Raw genomic sequence first — 19,900 nt, forward strand, 5'->3', positions numbered from 1 at the left:
GGGATTGATATATCCACCGCTGACACAGTAACCATTCTAACTAAAGAAATATGTAAAGTGCCCCTCGATGCCTATGGTCCGATAGGACGGGGATTGAGTGCGTTTTTGATAGGGAGATCAAGTACTACACTGAGAGGTATTCATGTGCATCTAGGGCTTATTGATGCTGATTATTTAGGACAGATTCATGCCATGGTATCCATCGATGACCCTCCTGTCACTATTCAGAAAGGAACTTGCATTGCTCAAATTGTACCTTTTGTGAGTTCTGTTCCAAATACAGTGGACCGAAGTCGCGGCACAGGAAGTTTTGGATCGACAGGAGTACCTCAAGTCTTCTGGACTGAGAAAGTAACGGAGAGCCGTCCAGAAAAGACATGCACTCTCACCGCCAGTGGATGTCATCCAGGAACTATATCAGTAACAGGTTTGATTGACACTGGAGCAGATGTCACAATACTCTTGTGACTTTGCTGTCCTCAGTCGTGACCTCTCACTCGTGCAAGTTTTGGACTTCTGGGGTTGGGTGGTGCTACAACAGGTGGCCTGTCAGCCATTGTAATTAATGTGAAACATCCTGATGGCCAACAAGCTAACATCAGACCCTATGTTGCTGATGCTCCTCAAAGTTTGTGGGGACGAGATTGTTTATCTCAATGGGGTGTCAAAATTACTACGGATTTTTAATGGGGGCCACTGTGATGCAGGGCAATGAATGTCCAGTTGTGGCCCTGACATGGTTGACAGATAAGCCTGTCTGGGTTCGCCAGTGGCCCCTTACTACTGAAAAGCTTACTGCCCTGCAAGAATTAGTCACAGAACAATTGCAAGCAGGACATATTGAGGAATCATTCAGTCCCTGGAATACCCCTGTTTTTGTAATAAAAAAGAAATGGGGAAAATGGAGACTTTTACATGATTTACAGCAGATAAATGCGGTAATGGCAACAATGGGAGCTTTACAACTAGGCCTTCCTACACCTACGATGATTCCACAGGAATGGCAAATAGTTGTCATTGATCTGAAAGATTGTTTCTTCACTATTCCATTGGCTGAGCAGGACAAAGAAAAATTTGCTTTTACTGTGCCTTCTATAAATCATGCTGAACCCAATAAAAGATATCAATGCAAGGTACTTCCCCAAGGCATGAAAAATTCGCCAACTATTTGTCAATGGTTTGTGGCGCAGGCCTTGTCAAAAGTGCGGGAGCAATTTAAAAACTGCTACTGTTATCATTACATGGATGATATCTTGTTGGCATCTGATGACAAACAACAGTTATCAGCTTTTAAACAATGTGCTGTGACAAATTTGAAGGCTTTTGGTCTGATCATTGCTCCAGAGAAAGTGCAGGAACACATGCCTTGGAAATATCTAGGTATGTTGGTGACCAACACTCAAGTTATGCCTCAACCTGTAAAGTTAGACATGGATGTTAAAACTGCTACTGATGTACAGAAATTGGTTGGTTTAATAGGTTGGATTTGATCATATTTAGGTATAACTAATCATCAGATGCAGCCATTGTTTGATTTGCTGTCAGGCATTACCTCCTCTACTGACAGGAGGCGATTGACCCCAGCAGCAAAAAAGACCCTAGAAGAAATTGAATTAGCCCTAGCACACAAATTTGTTAACAGGATAGATACCTCTGTTGGTGTTCAATTGTTTATTTTGAAAGACCATGAAATACCATGTGGGATACTGTGTCAAACAAATGATAATTGGGAAGATCAACTGCATATTCTGGAATGGACATTTTTATCTTTCAGTTCTCAGAAAACAGCTCCAGGACTTTAGGAGCTTTTTGCAGATATTATCATCAAGGGCCGCAGGCATTGTCATGAGATTTTGGGACACGACCCTGTGACCATTGTGATACCTGTACAACAGTGGTATTTTGAATGGTGCTTTCAAAATAATCATGAATTGCAATCTGCCTTATCTTGTTTTACAGGCCAAATCACATACCATTTGCTTTCTCATCCTGTTCTAACACTGACTAAAGAGATTCCTTTTGAAGGGAAACAAATTTGTTCTCCTGTTCCAGTGGAAGGTATAACGGTTTTTACAGATGGATCCGGGAAAACCGGAAAAGCAGCTGTTGCTTAGAGAAAGGATGATCACTGGGAATATGAGACAATGATTGAGCAGGGATCTCCTCAACTGGTTGAACTTTCTGCTGTTCTTTTGGCTTTTACTTTATTTCCTGGTTCTGTAAATATAGTTACTGATTCCATTTATGTTGCCAATTTGGTTAAGCATTTAGATCAAGCAGTGTTGTATAATATTCAAGAGAAGCCATTGTTTATCATGTTAGTGAAGTTATGGGCAGTTATTGGTGCTCTAAAACATCCTTACTTCATCATGCACCTTCGCAGCCATACATCATTACCAGGATTTTTTGTTGAAGGCAATGCCTATGTAGATTCTTTAGTAGCTGCTGCTGCTGCAATCAAAACTGTACCTAATGTGTTGCAGCAGGCAATTTTATCTCATCAAGTCTTTCATCAGAGTGCTCAAGCTTTACAGCAGCAATTCAAATTGTCTCCTGGTGAAGCAAAATCAATTTTTTCTTCTTGTCCTGACTGTCACATGACTCATGTCACTCAGTATTATGTTATCAACCCTAGGGGTCTTTCTGCGTTAGAGGAATGGCAAACTGATGTTACTAAAATGCCAGAATTTGGTCGCTTTAAGTATGCTCATGTTACAGTTGATAATTTTCTCATGCAATGGTTGCTTCAGCATTCACAGGAGAAAAAGCTTGTTATGCTATTCATCATTTTTATCATGCTTTTTCTATCCTAGGTGTTCTGTGTCACGTAAAAACAGATAACGGCCCAGCATATGCTTCGCAGAAAATGCAAGCATTCCTCCGTGCTTGGGGCATTGAGTGTTCAACAGGCATTCCACATGTCCGCACGGGCCAAGCAATTATTGAAAGAGCTCACGGACTTCTTAAACGTCAGGTTCAAAAACAAAAAGGGGGAATGCAACAGGAGTCACCTCAAGTGAGATTAGATAAAGCTATTTATGTGTTAAACTTTTTGCGTCCCCTACCTGATTCACAGTTATCTCCAATCTTTTACCATTTTTCTTTTTTGAATTCTAAGCAACCAGATTTCCGTAGAAATGTCAAGGTATGGGTCAAGGATTTAATTACTGGTATGTGGTCTGTTCCAGTGGAACTAATAACCTGGGGGAGGGGTAATGCTTGTGTTTTGACAGATAATGATCCTCGATGGGTTCCTGCTCGCTGTGTTAAACCTTACCTAGAGTGCGCGGGAAAGGACAGGATGGATGGTTCCACAGCTGAAGCAGAACCTGCGGATGACATGGCTAAGACCATATATCAGTACTTAAAGATGGATGAAGGACAGGAATGATTGTATTAAAAATGGGAATTTTGTTGATGGTTGTGATTGTTGTCTTGTGTGTCCCCTCTCTGCTTGGATTTTTGCAAAGGGCCCTGCAAAAATCCATAGCAGCTGTATTTACAGTTCAAAAACAAAAAGGGGGAATTGAGGAAGGGGCTAACAGCGGGCCTGTTAGCTAAAGGAGCGAGAAGAAGCTGAGAAGTAAGAAGAAGCTGAGAAGTAAGAAGAAGCTGATAAGGAGCTCTCTCCAAGGCTGTAACCAAGGAGACTGAGAGAAGAAAGATAAGAGAACCTTGCATCTGGACGAAGTATTTTTAGAAAGTTAGTTGAAGTCACTATAACTTTTCACCAATAGTATTATGTTGACTTATTGTGGCCAATAGTTAGGGTAGAAGAAGCATAAACAATTGGAAAGTGTATAAAAGTCAGCCATGTTCAATAATAAAGAGTTGCCAACTGAGACTGCTTGTGGTCTCTGCTTTGTGTCGTGACCACCTCGACAGCGACAGCCTTTGGCTTCCATAGGGTCAGCCATCCAAGGATTGGGGGGTGCAGTGCAGACCTTTGTAAGCCAACCGTCTGTGCTGATCAGAAACATGGATGGGCAGACAGCTGCAGTTCGGCCCTATGTCACTCCAGATCCGATAAATCTCTGGGGGCAGGATGTATTGGCAGCCTGGGGGGTAGGAATTGGGATGAATTTTTAATTGGGACCACTGCGTGTGGAAACCCAGAGCACCGGTAATATTCTTCTGTCTGCTCTGGGGTGTCATGACCCCCAGGGGAGCACTGACTTTGACCCTCATTCATGAAGAAAGTTTCCTAGATGTCAAGATAGACTAGAATCCACAAAAGTGTAAAATAGATTATAGAGAGTTGTGTAGGTGTATCACTTGGTGAGAAATTTAGGTTTTGGGATTTTTAGTATGTTGTGAATGGAAGCAAGATGGAGGGCACAGGGTGCCATCCTGGGATTCTTCTTCATGCTTCTTCTTCCTTCTTCTTCATGGGTTTGGGTGGCATTTTGTAATTGGGCAGAAAAGTCCGCATTGCGGGCTCTTTGGGATCAGTTATTGGGTTAAAAGGGAAAATAATCTAGGTGTCAGTTCTTAATTGAATAGTTTAGTCTTAAAAGACCTTATAACCAGAGATTGTTAGCCATTTTGTGCCTTCTAATGAAAAGCTGCTGAACTCACAGTAGTGAGACTGTTTTACTGATAAGAGTTCGAACATGAATTACTGTCTCAAGTACCTTCAATCCAGACCCAGAGAAACTGATGACTGGTACCCCCACAACTGGTGCCTCCATGTAAAAGTAGCAGCTCAGTAAGAAGAAACTGTGCCAGGAACCCTTGATGAAAACCAGGACCTAGGAAAACTCCTCCGCAGATGAACATCTCGGCATTTGGACATTCATATAACCCTGTGGAAGGAGCAGATTCCAAGGTCACAGGATGGACCAGACCCGAGAACAACAGGCCCGTTGGGGTCGTGTAAGCTGACAAGGACTCAGGATGGGTGGTAACCTCTCAAAAACTGACTCTGATGTCGTAAATAACCTAGAAATATTGATGAAATAGCACCCAATTCGAGTCTCAAGACAGGAACTGGAACTTTTGCTATCCTGTGTGAGGGAGATGTGCCTAAATATCTGTTAATAACTTTTTTGACCCAAATCTGTGGGAAGATGGGGATGCTAAGCTTTGCTGTGCAGCTGTGCATGGGAGTAGGGGTGCTGTGAGACTGCTTTCGGTTGGTAGACTTGTGCATGAAGTTTTACATGCGGCAAAATGCAAAAAACCCTTTGCAGAGGTTGCTTTGCAAACACCTCAGCAGCTGCAGGGTGTTTCCTCGCAGGCAGGAGACCAGGGACCTGCGGCCCCCACAGGGAGAGAGACTGCCCCCCTTATCCCCCCTGAATTACAAGAGGGAGGTCTTATCCCTGCAAATGCTGGCATGGACTCACCCACTGGTCCAGGGGAGGTGCGCGGTTCGGGTGATGCAGCCAAGGCAAAGCCCGAAAGGGACCCAGGGGAATTTCCGAAGTTGAAACTGTTGGTGTGGGAGGCGGCCGAAGCAGACATGGCATTTTTCGGATTCTTTCTATCTGCGCGTGTCTCGGAGAAAGGAGTGGGGGGGGGGGCTCGGGAAGTCGCCCCACCCCTCTCCACACCTTGGGGGCAGTTCCAATCGGCTGAGCCAGCCTCCGGAGCTTGGGTTGCAACGCCCGTTACCTGATAGTCCACCCATAGCTCCTGCCCCCGTCCATGCCCCAAAACCGATGTCAGAAGGGTCTCTCCACCCCCCTCGGTCAGCAGGGGCGGCCCCGCACCCAAGAGACGTTAGCCTTGTCCAACCCCCTCCTGCCTCCGAGCCTGCACGGGGCAGCCCCTTCCCTACAACTCGCGCAGTCAAAAGCGGCGGGAGGAGTACACACACACCCACACACCCCAGCAGCATTGGCAGAACCTGAGAAATCGCTCACCACAGCTCACCCAGGGGACAGGGGGCATTTTAACCCAGCGGAAGCGCTCACCACAGACAGGGGACCCATTGATTTACTGGAGACCAGCCAGAGAGCGGGCGGATCTCTTCCCGGCGTGAAACAGTTTACAACCGCGAAAAGCTCGCAAGATACGCAATCTGCGCAGCCAGGAACTGCACAGACAGATCAGGCTACGCAAAGTGCGCAGCCACCACAAACAGCGGAAAATAAGGAAGTAACACAGCCCGGTGCGGGTGGAACTGCATTTAGCACCAGCGAGGCGGGCTCAGCGGCTCCGTGGCAACTTTTAAACGTAACAAGCACGGCTTTGCTTTCAGCAAGTTCGCAGAGCCCGGCGGGGATGAGCCGGGGGCAGACGGAGGTTGCGGGAAAATAGAAACTGCTCGGAACGAGCGAACGGGAACACGGTCCGGGTTCCGGACCGGGGATTGCAAACACAGACCGCAGGGCAATACCCGCGGTGTTCCCGAGTTCTTGGATGCCCTTATACATCTCGGCAGCACCGATGACTTCTCCCTTCACACCGTCCGTCACATATCATGCCGCAGTACCGCGGGAATTCCTCACAGACCTTCTCTTTCAGCTCAGAGACTGTACGCAGGATCTGTCGCTTTCAACAATGGCGGCGTCCTCCACCCATCTTCCGTACAACAAAATGGCGGCGCCTTGCATACAATTTCCGTACAGCAAAATGGCGGCATCCTCGGCGCTTCCGTAAACAATTCTACGTATTTCCGCCGACGCCATTTTGCGACCAACAAGATGATGAACCTCCTGCTGCACCGCCATCTCTGGCCGCTTCTTGTATTGCATCCTTCAATTCTAATTATATACAACAACGAATGCAACCACCAATTCCTTATACAGAAGGAGAAGAAATGAATACAGCTTCAAAGCCTGAAGAAGGAGCATCTTTGCAGGACACAAACCCACAAAATACAAAGTATCAGTCCCCTTTACTTACATTCCAGAAGCCACCTCAAATAATAACACAAAAGTTCCTTCAAGAGACACATCCAATTCTGCCAATTGGACAGATATAGAAAAGCATTAAAGGAAGGAGAGTTCCCCATGGCATCAACACAATTAATGGCCATGCCAATAAAATATGGCAGGCAAAGTGCAAATCTCAAGTGGATCAACAATATCCAGTTAAAGTTCCCATAAAGGAATTTGAATCCCTGCTGCTGTGAGCAAAGAAAACCTACCCATCTCTTACAGAAAAGAAAAAAAAATCTATTTAAACCCTGTTTATGGACAGATGCTAACATGAAGTTATTTCACTGCGCTACCTTGCAGTACCCTAAAGCAGGAGTGCAGTTGTTTGCTTGCAGAATTCTTTATGAAGCAACATATGACGTGAAATACCCATATTCTGCTGCACACTCACCTTTGTAAACCCCCTCAACTATAGAGGGCTTTTCTCCAGGGGCAGAAGGGCAGGGGTTTACTTTCCCCCCCCCATCTGGGTTTGCAGAACCTTTCCCCTGCAACTCGTGACCCCCTTGTACACCCCCCATCCCGGTCCCAGAACAGGCCACTCCCTTTGGGATTCCTGAAGAATCCCCCGGGGAGGAGGGGGACTCGGAGGGGGGAACTCGGACGATCGGGAGACTGCGGCTCAAGCAGACCCTGAGAGGGGACCAGTTCCCAATTTAAGTTATTCCTCAGTGAAGAGGAGGAAGATAATATATCCTTTTTTGAATTCCTTACACCTGTGCATGTCCCTAAGGTGGAAGAGGGAAGGCTTGAGGAGCCACCCTGTTCTACACCGGTTTCCCCGCTCCATTCCCCATTCTGGGAGGTGCCACAGGCACCCGAGGCTTTGGTGGCAACGCCTCCTTTTTCCGGCAGGCCACCCACAGCCTCTGCCCCCGCCCAACCTCTGAAAAAGAGGTCAAAAGGGCCCGCCCCGCCCCGTCGCTCGGTTAGAGTGATCCTGGGCCTGGCCGACGTCATCCAGGTCCTACCTCCTCTCGCCCCTGAGGCCCGGACCACGTCACAAAGGGCCAGACCAATGGCAAGTGGGTCTGACATCACCATCCACCCCTCTCGTCGCTCCGCTCAGGCTCAGTCCCAGCCAGGGGCAGTGCATGCTTCCTGCGCACCCTCAAGTCAACCCGCTGCCCCTCCCACCGGAGCCACAGCCGCCCTCCTTCCTCCACTGCAGCGACGGCCCTGCCTCGCCGACAGCCGATGTGGTCAAGCATCGCCAAGTTTGGGCAGCCATTGTCTCCTGAAGAAGCACGTCCCGCCCCACCCCACCCCATCCAGGCCAAGCGGAGGCTTTCAAACCATCCTAAACCGCAGCAGCCTCAGCCACTGCGAAAAGCGGCTCACGGCCGATCCGTGCAGCAACAGCACCACTGCAGCCACTTCAACCACATTTCACAGCAGCTTTTCCAGTTCCCTTTTCAGATGAACAGAATACAATTAATATATTCCCAAGTGAATGGGAAGGGTCAGGACAAAACACATCAGCCATAGCACATTTTCCAAAGACTGATCAGGAGAGCAGAGCTCAACCCACAGGTGATTCAGGAGCACAACTTCCACCACCCCAAGATATCAACGGCAACAACACTATAACCATCACAGCCGGACAAGACATTCCTATGCCATCACAGATCCTACCCTGCTTTTGGCCCACAACAGGCAAAACTTCAGCAACTCACCTGCCTGCCCCAAGAGCCTGGTTTCCAGGGCAACAGTCCAGCTCCACGATTCACCCACGTTTTCCCATTTTCAAAAGACTTTTTACGATAGCCCTTCCTCCAACTCAGAGAATGTGCTCTGGAATTACTACCACAACATAGTGCACATTTTCCTCAAACCTCCTTTCCAGAACAAGATGGCAACACCCTTTCTGTATCCTCTGTAAATACTCCCTATATGTCTACATTGATGCCATTTGCAGTGTCACCAATGGCGGGTTCAGCCATTGCACCCTCATTTCCTCTGTGTGCACAACCACAGGTGTTCCTCTCTATGCCTCAAACAAAAGGGGGAGGGATGCCTGGGATGCATGCACCCTTCAGGCCAGAAGAAGGTGCATCCAGGCAAACCACAAATCCACCGGATACAGGTATGGATTTGGTTTTAATTCCCAAAAAATATTCTGCAAGATGCCACATCAACAAATTGGGCAAACGTCAGAAGGACAGCACTGAAAGAAAGAGACTTTGATATATCAGACACAAATAGCATTGCATTGCCAGTGAGATAAAGACAAAATGAAAACACTAGATGCAAACCCCTGGATCATCAGGTCATCAAAGATTTATCAGAAGCTGTGAAAACCAATGGCCTTGGCTCACCATATTTCAAGCAGCTTTTGAGAGGCATTTCCAGCAATTACGACTTGGTGCCTTTCGATTGTAGGTACATTGCCTTGACAATTTTTACAGATTCACAACTCCTGCTGTGGGATGCGAGATGGTGAAGGACTCTCATTCAACTGAGAAACAGATATGCAGGAGAGCCACACGCAGGTCTCACATTGGCTCAATTAGCAGGAGATGAATCCCATGACAGACCTGAAGATCAGTCAGCAGTTGCCTCGAGACATGACTGCAGACATCAAAGAGACAGCACAAAGGGCAATTTTGCAAATTCAATTAATTGGAACTCCAGAAGGTATTTACACAGAAGTAAAGCAAGGTCTCTCCGAGCCTTTCATTGCATTCATCGATTGTCTCATGCAAGCAGTGGACCGACAAGTGAGTGATGAAGCGTCAAAGCCACACTTGCTTCGAAGTCTCGCTTTTGCAAATGCCAATGCAGAGTGCAAACGTATAATTAGTGCCATGCCTGGTCAACCAACCATGACTGAAATGACAGAGGCATGCAACAAGGTAGGCACACCTCAGCACATTTCAGCCATTCAAGCAGGCGTTTGGATGGAATAGGTTGGAAAAATTCTTCAAGAGCAGCACGAAGAATTCTCAAAAATGCTCAAGGCGCTGCATCCAGCTCTTCAACAGGCTGGTTCCACAGAAGTGATGGCAACAGCATTTGCTGGAGGACCATGCTTCAGATGCAGAAGATATGGGCACATGAAAAAGAACTGTCCAGAACCAGTGAAAAGCGAGAAAGCTCCAGGCCTTTGCCCAAGATGCAGAAAAAAGGGAACACTATGCAAATCAATGTTATTCCAAATATGATATAGATGGAAATCTTCTATTGTGAAAAATATTTCCCAGGGAGGGAAACCACCATGTAAAGATATGTAAAGATAAGAGTATTAGTAATGATTTAACTGCCCAAAATGTCTCTGAAGACAGAGCATTTGGGAAACGTCAATCAGATCCTATCTGTGGGGTCATCAGCTGATTCCCCAATGGTTCAAAGCTCTAGGGGTTGTTAGTACTGAGTTTGTAACCTTTGTTATTTTGGGTTTTTATAAGTAATGCTGATAAATAGTGATTGTTGTTAATGTTATATGAATGCTTTAAAAAGGTTGTCTTAACCTCTTCAAACACTTCCTGTTGAAAAGTTGATGATATAATGTGAATTCTCAGATTTTTGTGATAAGAATTAAGGTATTGTAGTATTTGCAGCCGGCTTTCATGTATTTTACTATCTCTTTGTGTGATCACCTACAAGACACGTGTCTCTTCAGGATCCTGCCTTTTTGTTTCTTAACTACTCATATGTTTGGCTTTTTTTTTTTATCCAGATTGCCAGTCTCGTGGTTTTCTTCAGTTATTTTTACAGAGATACTCCAGCAGAGAGTTCAGTTGTAACATTTAACTTCTTTTTTTGGGTTTCAATTTTGTACTAGGTAATCAGTCTTTCATTCAGCTGCACTTCCTCCACTCTCTGTGTCCAGATCCAGGCTCACAATCCTGCCTGTGACCACTTTCAGATCTCTGAAGAAGAGATTGGCTGTGTTTGAAGAATCTCTATCCTGAAAGAAACTTCAGAGGGATTCAATTACTTGATGGTTTGTTTGGTTTTTAACCCTAGGGTTTGTTATTCGTAACTGTTATTTTTAAGAGTCTTGTTTTAAAATGTGTTAAGTGATACCCACCAATTAGAGTTCGGGCTCTGGCCAAGCTCTAGCTCTACTTGGATGGAGTGATTGACAATCAACCCAGATGTTTTCTGCATCAAAAAGTATTCAAGCCCTTTTGGCTTGGCAATTTGACCATATATGACAGCTGAGTCTGTTTTCAGAAGGAGTTTGGAGAAACATGAATCCGGACATGATTTCTCCAATTTTCTGTTGTTTTAAGGTTTATCAACTGTTGCAGACTCTGGGATGACAGTTCAGTGTTGTAGTGCTTGGTAATTGTATGATTTCATATGTGTTATTGATTATGTATATTATCTGCTTGATTCCTAATTGCTGTTAGTTTCTTCTTTGCTACATGCATTGTTTTGCTCTTGATCTTTTCTCCTCTTCATAACCAAAGAATGTTAGTAATATCAACTTATGTTGATATTTTATATTTCTCTATGCAATTTTGCAAAACAGAACTGATCAATGTTTTATTTTCACATCAGGACCCATTCTTCACCTCCGGGGTTTTGAGAAAATCCTCCAGTCCCTGTGGGTACATGGATTTGTTTGTGTTTTAACAGGTACAAAGTCCAGGTGGATTTCAGTGAAGAATGTGAAACTCTATCAAGTGCAAGAAAATGCTGACCACTCCACAAGCAAAGTAGACATACAGATGTGGACTACACAGAGATTCCAACCCTTGTGCTTTGCCCACAGAAGATTGTGGACTTTGGGTTTCTTCATGGGTGTGGGAATCAGTGATGTTGTAGAATTTTTGTTAGATGATAGCTTAAGTGAAATATGGGGTGTGGTCGAATGTGTGTCTGACAGATGGTTGACAAAATTGCCAATGCAGTGTTCATGGTTCAAGCAAGAAGGGGAATTTCAACCAAATTTCTCCCTGAGGCTCTTTATGAACCTCAAGAATTGGAAATTCTTGGCTCAGTGAAGATGGATTTCTGTATAGTATTTAGTCTTCCTGAGTAGAAACAAAATAAGGACAAAATAAGAGATGTAACCCCAAATCACATCATATATAGAAATGTGACATCTTGGTGCAATTTCACAGCAAGGATGATCACACTGTCCAACAAGGTTCCATTGCAATTACCACAAAGAATCGTTTTCATTTGTGGGGACAGAATTTGGCCCGCCATGCCATGCAGTGTCAAAGATGGTCCATGCAGCATTGGGAGACTTTCTTTACTGACACCCAACATGACAATGATAAGGGAACAAAGACGTAGAGGGAAAAGATCTGTCAGTTGATACGATCCCAATTGTGATGACAATGTTAATACATGGAAAAAGGGCCTGAGATTTATAGCACCTCTGCTTCTGCCACAGGCAGCTGCAGGAGCGGCCTTGAAGCAATTGGATCAAATAGGATGTTGGTTGAGTAAGCACTCTTGTGCTTCCTCTCTTGAACTGAGCAATTTATTAGCTGATGTTCAAGGTGTGAGACATGCGACTCTGCAAAACAGAGCGGCAATTGATTATCTTTTGTTAGTGCATAGACATGGATGTAAGGAATTTGAAAGAACGTGTTGCATGAATTAGTCTGATCATTCAAAATCTATTCATGAAAGCATACAACAGTAAGAAGATGGAGTGGCCAAACTCAGAGAAGAGAATGGGTCATGGCTGGATGGTGTGTTCAGTTGATTTAATCTTGCACCAGCATGGAGAGAATTTTTGAAGATAGGTGTGTACGTACTGATTGGTGTTACAGTCCTTTTAATATTTGTGCCATGTCTACTTTAGTGTATCCAACAGATGATGGATGAGGCTGTCAAAGGAGTGTTTTTGGTTCAAAGAGAAGGGGGACATGTGGAAACCCAGAGCACCGGGAATATTTCTCTGTCTGCTCTGGGGTGCCCTGACCCCCAGGGGAGCACTGACTTTGACCCTCATTCATGGGGAAAGTTTCCTAGATGTCAAGATAGACTAGAATCCACAAAAGTGTAAAATAGATTATAGAGAGTTGTGTAGGTGTATCACTTGGTGAGAAATTTAGGTTTTGGGATTTTTAGTATGTTGTGAATGGAAGCAAGATGGAGGGCACAGGGTGCCATCCTGGGATTCTTCTTCATGCTTCTTCTTCCTTCTTCTTCATGGGTTTGGGTGGCATTTTGTAATTGGGCAGAAAAGTCCGCATTGCGGGCTCTTTGGGATCAGTTATTGGGTTAAAAGGGAAAATAATCTAGGTGTCAGTTCTTAATTGGATAGTTTAGTCTTAAAAGACCTTATAACTAGAGACTGTTAGCCATTTTGTGCCTTCTAATGAAAAGCTGCTGAACTCACAGAAGTGAGACTGTTTTACTGATAAGAAATAATAAACACTTGAGTCCGAACATGAATTACTGTCTCAAGTATCTTCAATCCAGACCCAGAGAAACCGACGACTGGTACCCCCACAACTGCACTAAAGGGCGGAAAAGATGCTATGCCGCCTTTACGGTGGCTGGTGGACAAACCCATTTGGGTACACCAGTGGCCCATGACAAAAGAAAAACTGGTCGCCCTTCCTGAATTAGTTCAGGAACAATTGCAACAGGAACACATTGAGCCTTCTACTAGTCCCTGTAATACTCCTTTCTTTATGATAAAGAAAAAATCTAGGAAATGGAGGCTCTTACAGGACCTCCAAAAAATTAACGCAGCGATGGAAAGCATGGGGGCACTGCAGCCTGGTATGCCCTCACCCACCATGCTCCCCACAGGATAGATCTTGATCATTGATCTGAAGGATTGTTTTTCACAATCCCATTGCATCCTGATGACAAACCAGTTTGCCTTCACAGTGCCTTCAATCAAGAATGCTGAACCTGTGCCGAGATATCAATGGAAGGCTTTGCCACAGGGCTGTCGCAATAGCCCGACTATTTGTCAGTGGTATGTGGCTCAGGCCTTGTCCGGAGTCTGTGAGCAGTTTCCTCACGCATGTTGTTATCATTACATGGATGACATCCTGGTGGCAGCATCCACTAAGGATGAGTTGCTGAGGATACGGCCTCAGCTGTTTGCTGCTCTGCATTCTTATGGGCTGCAGGTGGCTCCGGAGGAGGTTCAACAGCACCCTCCTTGGAAATATCTGGGAGTCAAAATTCTTGACTGAACTATTCAGCATCAGGAGGTACAATAATAAAGCCTCTCTGATTTGGCTTTATCATAAAGCAGAGCAATAGGGCTCAGGAGCTCAGTCCCTGAGTAGGAACCGGGTGCCCAAAGCTAGCTCGCTCATGCCAACGCCGCGGGGCTACCATCTAGCAAGCATTGTGATTATCAGCTCTATAGTGATTGCAAGCTCTTAGGATTTCAGCTTTGCTTGCTAGGTAGTGGTGTCCCGGGCTTGAGGCTGCAACAGACGGAGAGAGAGGAGAAGGAGAAGGTGCAGGCTGTTCCACGGAGATGGCTTTATTTGGGGAGGTCCGTGAAGGGTCTCTGCTCTTCTTCTTTCTCCCCTAATGGGGTACAGTATGCTTCTTTTATAGGGTTGGAAAGGATCCAAGCTTGACCAATGGTAAGGGGTTAACATGACATTGCCTTATAGGGTTACAGAGATAGGTTAAGGGCGGAGGACAGGGAAACAGGAATTTTCTTTTGCTGTTTCAGCATTCCTATTGTTCATATTCTCCATGGTGCTTTTCCTAAATCTATGGGGTTTACTACAGTACAATTCTAGGATTCTATTAAGACCTTGAATGATGCCCAGAAATTGATGGGTGTCATCAGTAGGTTGCATCCTTACTTGGGACTAACCGAAAAACTGTTCCTGCTGTATGGTAATCTAAAGGGGGACCCTGACCTGAGATCACCTTGGAAATTGACTCCTGAGGTGTGACAAGCGCTGGGGAAGGTCCAAAAGGCTGTTTCTGCTTGTCAGGTTCATCGAGTAGACCTTTCCATTGATATCACTGTCTTCATTACCAATCCAGATTTTATCCTATGGGTATCATTGGCCAATGGAGTGACAAATGGTCTTATCCTTTGCACATTTTGTAATAGGTCTTTTTGCCCCATCAACCAAAAAAGACAGCACCCACATTATTTGAACTGATCACTCATTTGATAATCAAATGCTGTCGACAGTGTTTGCAATTGATGGCAGCCAATCCTGCAACAATCATTCTTCCAGTAGAACGGGTAGACTTTGAATGGAGCTTTGCTAACAGTGCTCCTTTGCAAAGTGCTCTGCAGAACTTTTCAGGGCAGATTGCCTATCATATGCCCAGTCATAAGTTATTACAGTTGGTAAAAAAACCCAATCTTTCATTGCAGCCAAAAAGCAGCCAGGTGCCAGTGCAAGGACCCACTGTCTTCCCTGACAGTTCCACAAAAACGGGGAAAGCCATTGTTACTTGGAAGGATGAATCTGGATGGCAAATGTTGGAGGGCCATGAGTCGGGCTCGGCCCAACTGGTTGAGTTAAAGGCCATTGCCATGGCATTCCATAAATTTTCTCAGGTGCCTCTGAACTTGCTCACTGATTCTGCCTATGTTGCAGACATAACCAAGCATTTGGATTGTTCACTCCTGATGGAAGTCAATAACACAGTTTTGTTTCAGTTATTGAGAACCTTGTGGAGTGCAATTCAGGCCTGAGTTAGTTCGTATTACATCCTGCACATTCAGAGTCACACCAATTTACCAGGTTTCATAACAGAAGGTAATGCCAGGGCTGACAGGTTGGCTAACCCTGCCTGGGTAGCGCCTCAGCCTGACAAGATTGCACAAGCCAAAGCGGAGCATGATTTTTTCCATCAAAGTGCACATACTTTGCAGAAACAATTTCACTTGACACCAACTGAGGCTCGTGACATTGTCAGTTCTTGCACTGACTGTCATGGACTTGCTGCATCTTTACCAGCAGGGCTAAACCCCAGAGGCTTAAAGGTCTTGCAGCTTTGCAAACAGATGTTACTCACATCGCTGAATTTGGCCGAATTGAATATGTGCACGTGTCTATTGACACCTTCTCCTCTGCCATGTGGGCCTCTGCTCACACTGGAGAAAAGAGTCGCGACGTGATTGCCCATTGGAGGATGGCTTTTGCAGTTTTGCAAATACCTTCTTCTGTGAAAACTGATAATGGCCCCGCCTATGGGGCAGAAGACATGTCAGTTTTTGTATTTATGGAGAGTGTCACACAAACTTGGTATCCTGCACTCTCCAATGGGCCAGGCCATTGTTGAATGCGCTCATGGTACCTTAAAGCTTGTTCTGGACAAACGAAAAAGGGGAATGCCTGGAGAAACGCCACACAGTCGAATGGAAACATCTCTATATACAATCAATCATCTTACAGTGCCACAGAATTCAGAGAATCCTGTCATTCTAAATCACTTTCTCTCACTGCACTCTTCAGGTGAGACGCACCTGTGTCGCAGACATCTTTCATGAAAAATCCTTTCTTAGTATTTTTCCTTGTGACAAGCTGCAGTTTCAGCAACCAAAGTAAACAATGGTTATCTGCTGCTGTGGAATGCAACAGGTAGACCCATGATTGGTCTCCTGTGGGTGTTTGGATTTCTTGACCACTCATGGCAGAGCTGGCTCTTGCTCTGAGACACAGATCTTTGTTATTCATTCTTTTCTATTCTTAGCTTAGCTAGCTTCTGAAGAAACCTTTTCCTTTCTATTTCTTTTTAGTATAGTCTAATGTAACATATATCATAAAATGATAAATCAAGCCTTCTGATCATGGAGTCAACATTCTCGTCTCTTCTTCATCCTGACAACCCTTGTGACCACAGTCACACACCTGCCTCAAGCAAAAGTCTGGATACGGGACCTAGCCCCTAATAAGTGGGACGGCCCATACAACCTTATCACTTGGGGTCACGGGTATGCCTGTGTTGCCACAGATACTGGGGTACGGTGGGTACCTGCGAAGTGTGTTCACCCTGACCTGTGACACCAAAAACAGAATGTGGCCAACAGGCAACCTCCGAATGATGATCAAGATGATGACCTCCAATCAGATGGCCCCTCCACGAGTGGGGAATGAACATTCTATCCTTTCTATGTTTCTGGAAATAGGCTGTTGACAAATTAAGACTGTCAGTTCTTTGAACAAACTAATGATAAGTTGTTACTATATTAGAACTAGTATAGATATTGTATTAGAATAGGTAACTGATTTTAAGATTGATAGTGTATTTCTTGTAAGAGGAAATCACAAGATTTGATCTCTCTGACCATTTCAAAATTGCCTCCGATTGAGGTTCTGATTGATAACTAGCAACTGCTAGAGGAACCCCTGGAGTTGTTTTTGTTCTCCTTTCTGCAAGGGGCACCACAGAGGATTACAAACACCTCCTTTAAACAAAAAGGGGGACCTGTGGATGTGACAGCCGGGACAGAGAGCGAGAAAACTAGATAAGTTTTCCCAGAATCAGCCTGAGAGACTTTAGGGAGTTGAAGGTAAACAATGATAGCTTATTATTATAAACAGCCTGCAGGTGTTGTTTTCCTACTCTCTGTTTTCTTGTTTTTCTCAAAGATTGTTTATAAGAAGGGCTTCTTGTTAATTAGCCAATCAGGTGAAATGTATTAACTGAATGACCAATCAAATCTACCTGGATTGGAACAGCTTATAAAAAGGAGCAGTTCCAAATATACAGTGCGCATTATGCCAATCAACCTTCTGATGAGTCTGCGTCATTACTTACTCAAGAGTGACAGATATTAGCAAAGGCACCTATGCTAAAGCAAGCAGATGTTGAAGTAGCTGTGATCCCATGAGAAATTTGGACAGAAAGAGAGAAGAGTGATGAAGATTCTTTGCCCCCAGGGAAAAAAGAAGACCTCTGCTCCTAGAGATGAGGACAATTTCAGAAATAGATAAAGAGAACCTTTGCTCTTGAACAGCTCATCCTTAAAATAGTACCCCATGAGTTGACATGGCCCATAAACACAACTGTGGGAAAGCTGTGAAAAATGGGAAGGACTCCACTATTGCAGATTCCCAGGCAGCTTCTATTCGTGGACATTAAAAGCCCTGAGAGAACTGTTTCTTGTGGAGAAGTCTCCATGGCATGGCAAGGGAAACTCCTCTCCCTAAGTGAACTGAAGAAAGACTATTTTAGAGGTGGTAAACTGACTGAATTGTTTCTGTACATTGTTAGTGGGAAGAAAAGGTTGTAGGGGGGAGGAGAAATGTTCTAAAGGTTTTATTCTGATTGTCATTATTCTTTATTTTATTTACTGTTAATAAAGTTTCCTTTATATCCTTTTAAAGCTTTGAGCCTGCTTTGCCTTCCTCCTAATCCTGTCTCACAGCAGGAAATGAGTAAGTATATTCTAGTAGGTACACTGGCATTTGGCCATCACTGAACACACCACATGGATTCAGCAAATAAACAGGTAAATAAGAAAATTTAAAATTATTATACTTACATCTCAAAACAATTTTCATTTTAAAAAAGGACTTCATACATATTGGGGTGCATGAGACAGAGAGTACTTTGGACCTTATTAGCATAAGAAAATTGATAGATAAAATGCCTTGGCAAAAGCAAATGGAACTTTGAAAATTAGATCTAGATAGCAAGAAGATTTAATTAGACAGGTTTACCAGAAAAAGAAAATCCTATTAAACTCTGTAAGCAAGAGGTGTTATATGCATAAGTTTGTGTATATGATTCTAACCTAATCATTGTAGTGCACATTACTAGTCTCCCTAAAATAGTATATAAGTGCTTGTATCCCACAATAAAATCGGATTCTGATCACCAAGTCAGTCTCCCCATCTCTCTCCATCACCGACAATTGGTGCCTCCGTGGACGAAGAAAACCCAGCCTGACTGGCGGGAAGTCAGTGAGCCCCTGGAACTGATCGTGACAGTGAGAGAACCGCGTTTGGGCCCACAGTCCCTGTCTGCCGGGACTGAGAGGTGAGCCAGGGGAACTAAAGGAATGGGAAAGGAAATGTCCAAAGAGAGAGACGTCTATGAAACCATGCTTGCCCTTCTGGACAGGCATGGCTCCCCCATCCCAAAGCACAACCTTAAGTTACTTTTACGATGGGTGTCACACACGGTCCCTGACGCTACCCCTTCTTCTGTATTTACTCTCCGCTTCTGGGACAAGGTCGGCGTAAAGATCTACGACCTGGCTACGCTGCCTGGCCACGAGCCAGAGCTCTGAATGCTTCCTACTTGGAGGGCGGTCATGGACGTGATTAAAAAAGAGGGAGGGAGCGGGGAAGCCTGCGAGGCTACAGACTGTGAGGCTACTGCTGAGACAGCCCCAGCAACTGCACCAGATCGAAACCTGCCCAGGTCCCGCTCCCCATCCCCTGTCCGCACACCCTCCCCAGCAAGTGCCAGGGATAGAGCCTGGTCGCCACCCCCAGTCCCACCGCCACACTGCCAGCGATCCCAGAGCCGCGGACGCTTATTGCTTATGCGGCAGACACTGACTCTAGCAGTGAAGGAGAGCTGGACTCTTTCAACCCTGGCCCCGAAAAAAGATGCGAGCTTACTCCCTTCGGATACGCGTAACAATTGGTTACGGATAAAAAGGAAAGCCCTTAAGGACAGAGACTTTGACACTGTGGCAGAAATCTTTGTGGCCCCTGTGCAATTCGGCCCAAGGGGGGGAATCCACAATGGGAGCCCCTAGATCACTCGGAAATTAAGGAACTGCGCCGTACCGCTGGGGAGTATGGTCTGGGGTCCCTCTACTTTAGTAATTTGTTAAGAGAAACCTTTAATACTCACCTCATGACTCCTGATGATGTTAAGTTTTTGGCAAATCTGTTGCTCACACTGACACAATATGCTATATTCATGGTGCAATGGAAAAAAGGACTGGAAAATTTAATTGCAACGTATGCAGGGCATGCAAACCAAGCCCTAGCTGCCTTAACTATTGACCACCTTGGGGGGGAGGGGGCACATACCGACCCTAATGGCCAAGCCACCTTACCGAGAGAAGCCCTACAGGGTATTACAGAGGCAGCTCGCCTGGCATTCCTTAAGGTTCCTGATGCCAAAACTCT

The 19,900-nt window shown here is 45.1% G+C and overlaps 1 protein-coding gene across 9 annotated transcripts in view; it reads right to left on the reverse strand.

Annotated features, from left to right (window-relative positions):
* LOC118701490 (kinesin-like protein KIF2A) overlaps positions 1–19,900 on the reverse strand; it is a 158,507-nt gene that overhangs the window by 128,389 nt on the left and 10,218 nt on the right. For 6 of the 9 annotated variants that reach the window (XM_054517756.1, XM_054517755.1, XM_054517759.1 and 3 more), the window contains exon 1: positions 4,635–4,794. The exons of 2 other annotated variants lie outside the window; for them this stretch is intronic. In XM_054517756.1, the coding sequence (XP_054373731.1) occupies positions 4,635–4,779 (145 nt within the window). In that variant the 5' untranslated portion in view covers positions 4,780–4,794. Of the gene's footprint in view, positions 1–4,634; positions 4,795–7,858; positions 7,951–19,900 lie in introns of those variants that run through there. One more of the 9 variants, XM_036406122.2, reaches the window with a different exon arrangement.

The sequence above is a fragment of the Molothrus ater genome, chromosome W (assembly GCF_012460135.2).
Source record: "Molothrus ater isolate BHLD 08-10-18 breed brown headed cowbird chromosome W, BPBGC_Mater_1.1, whole genome shotgun sequence".
Classification (NCBI taxonomy): Eukaryota; Metazoa; Chordata; class Aves; order Passeriformes; family Icteridae; genus Molothrus; species Molothrus ater.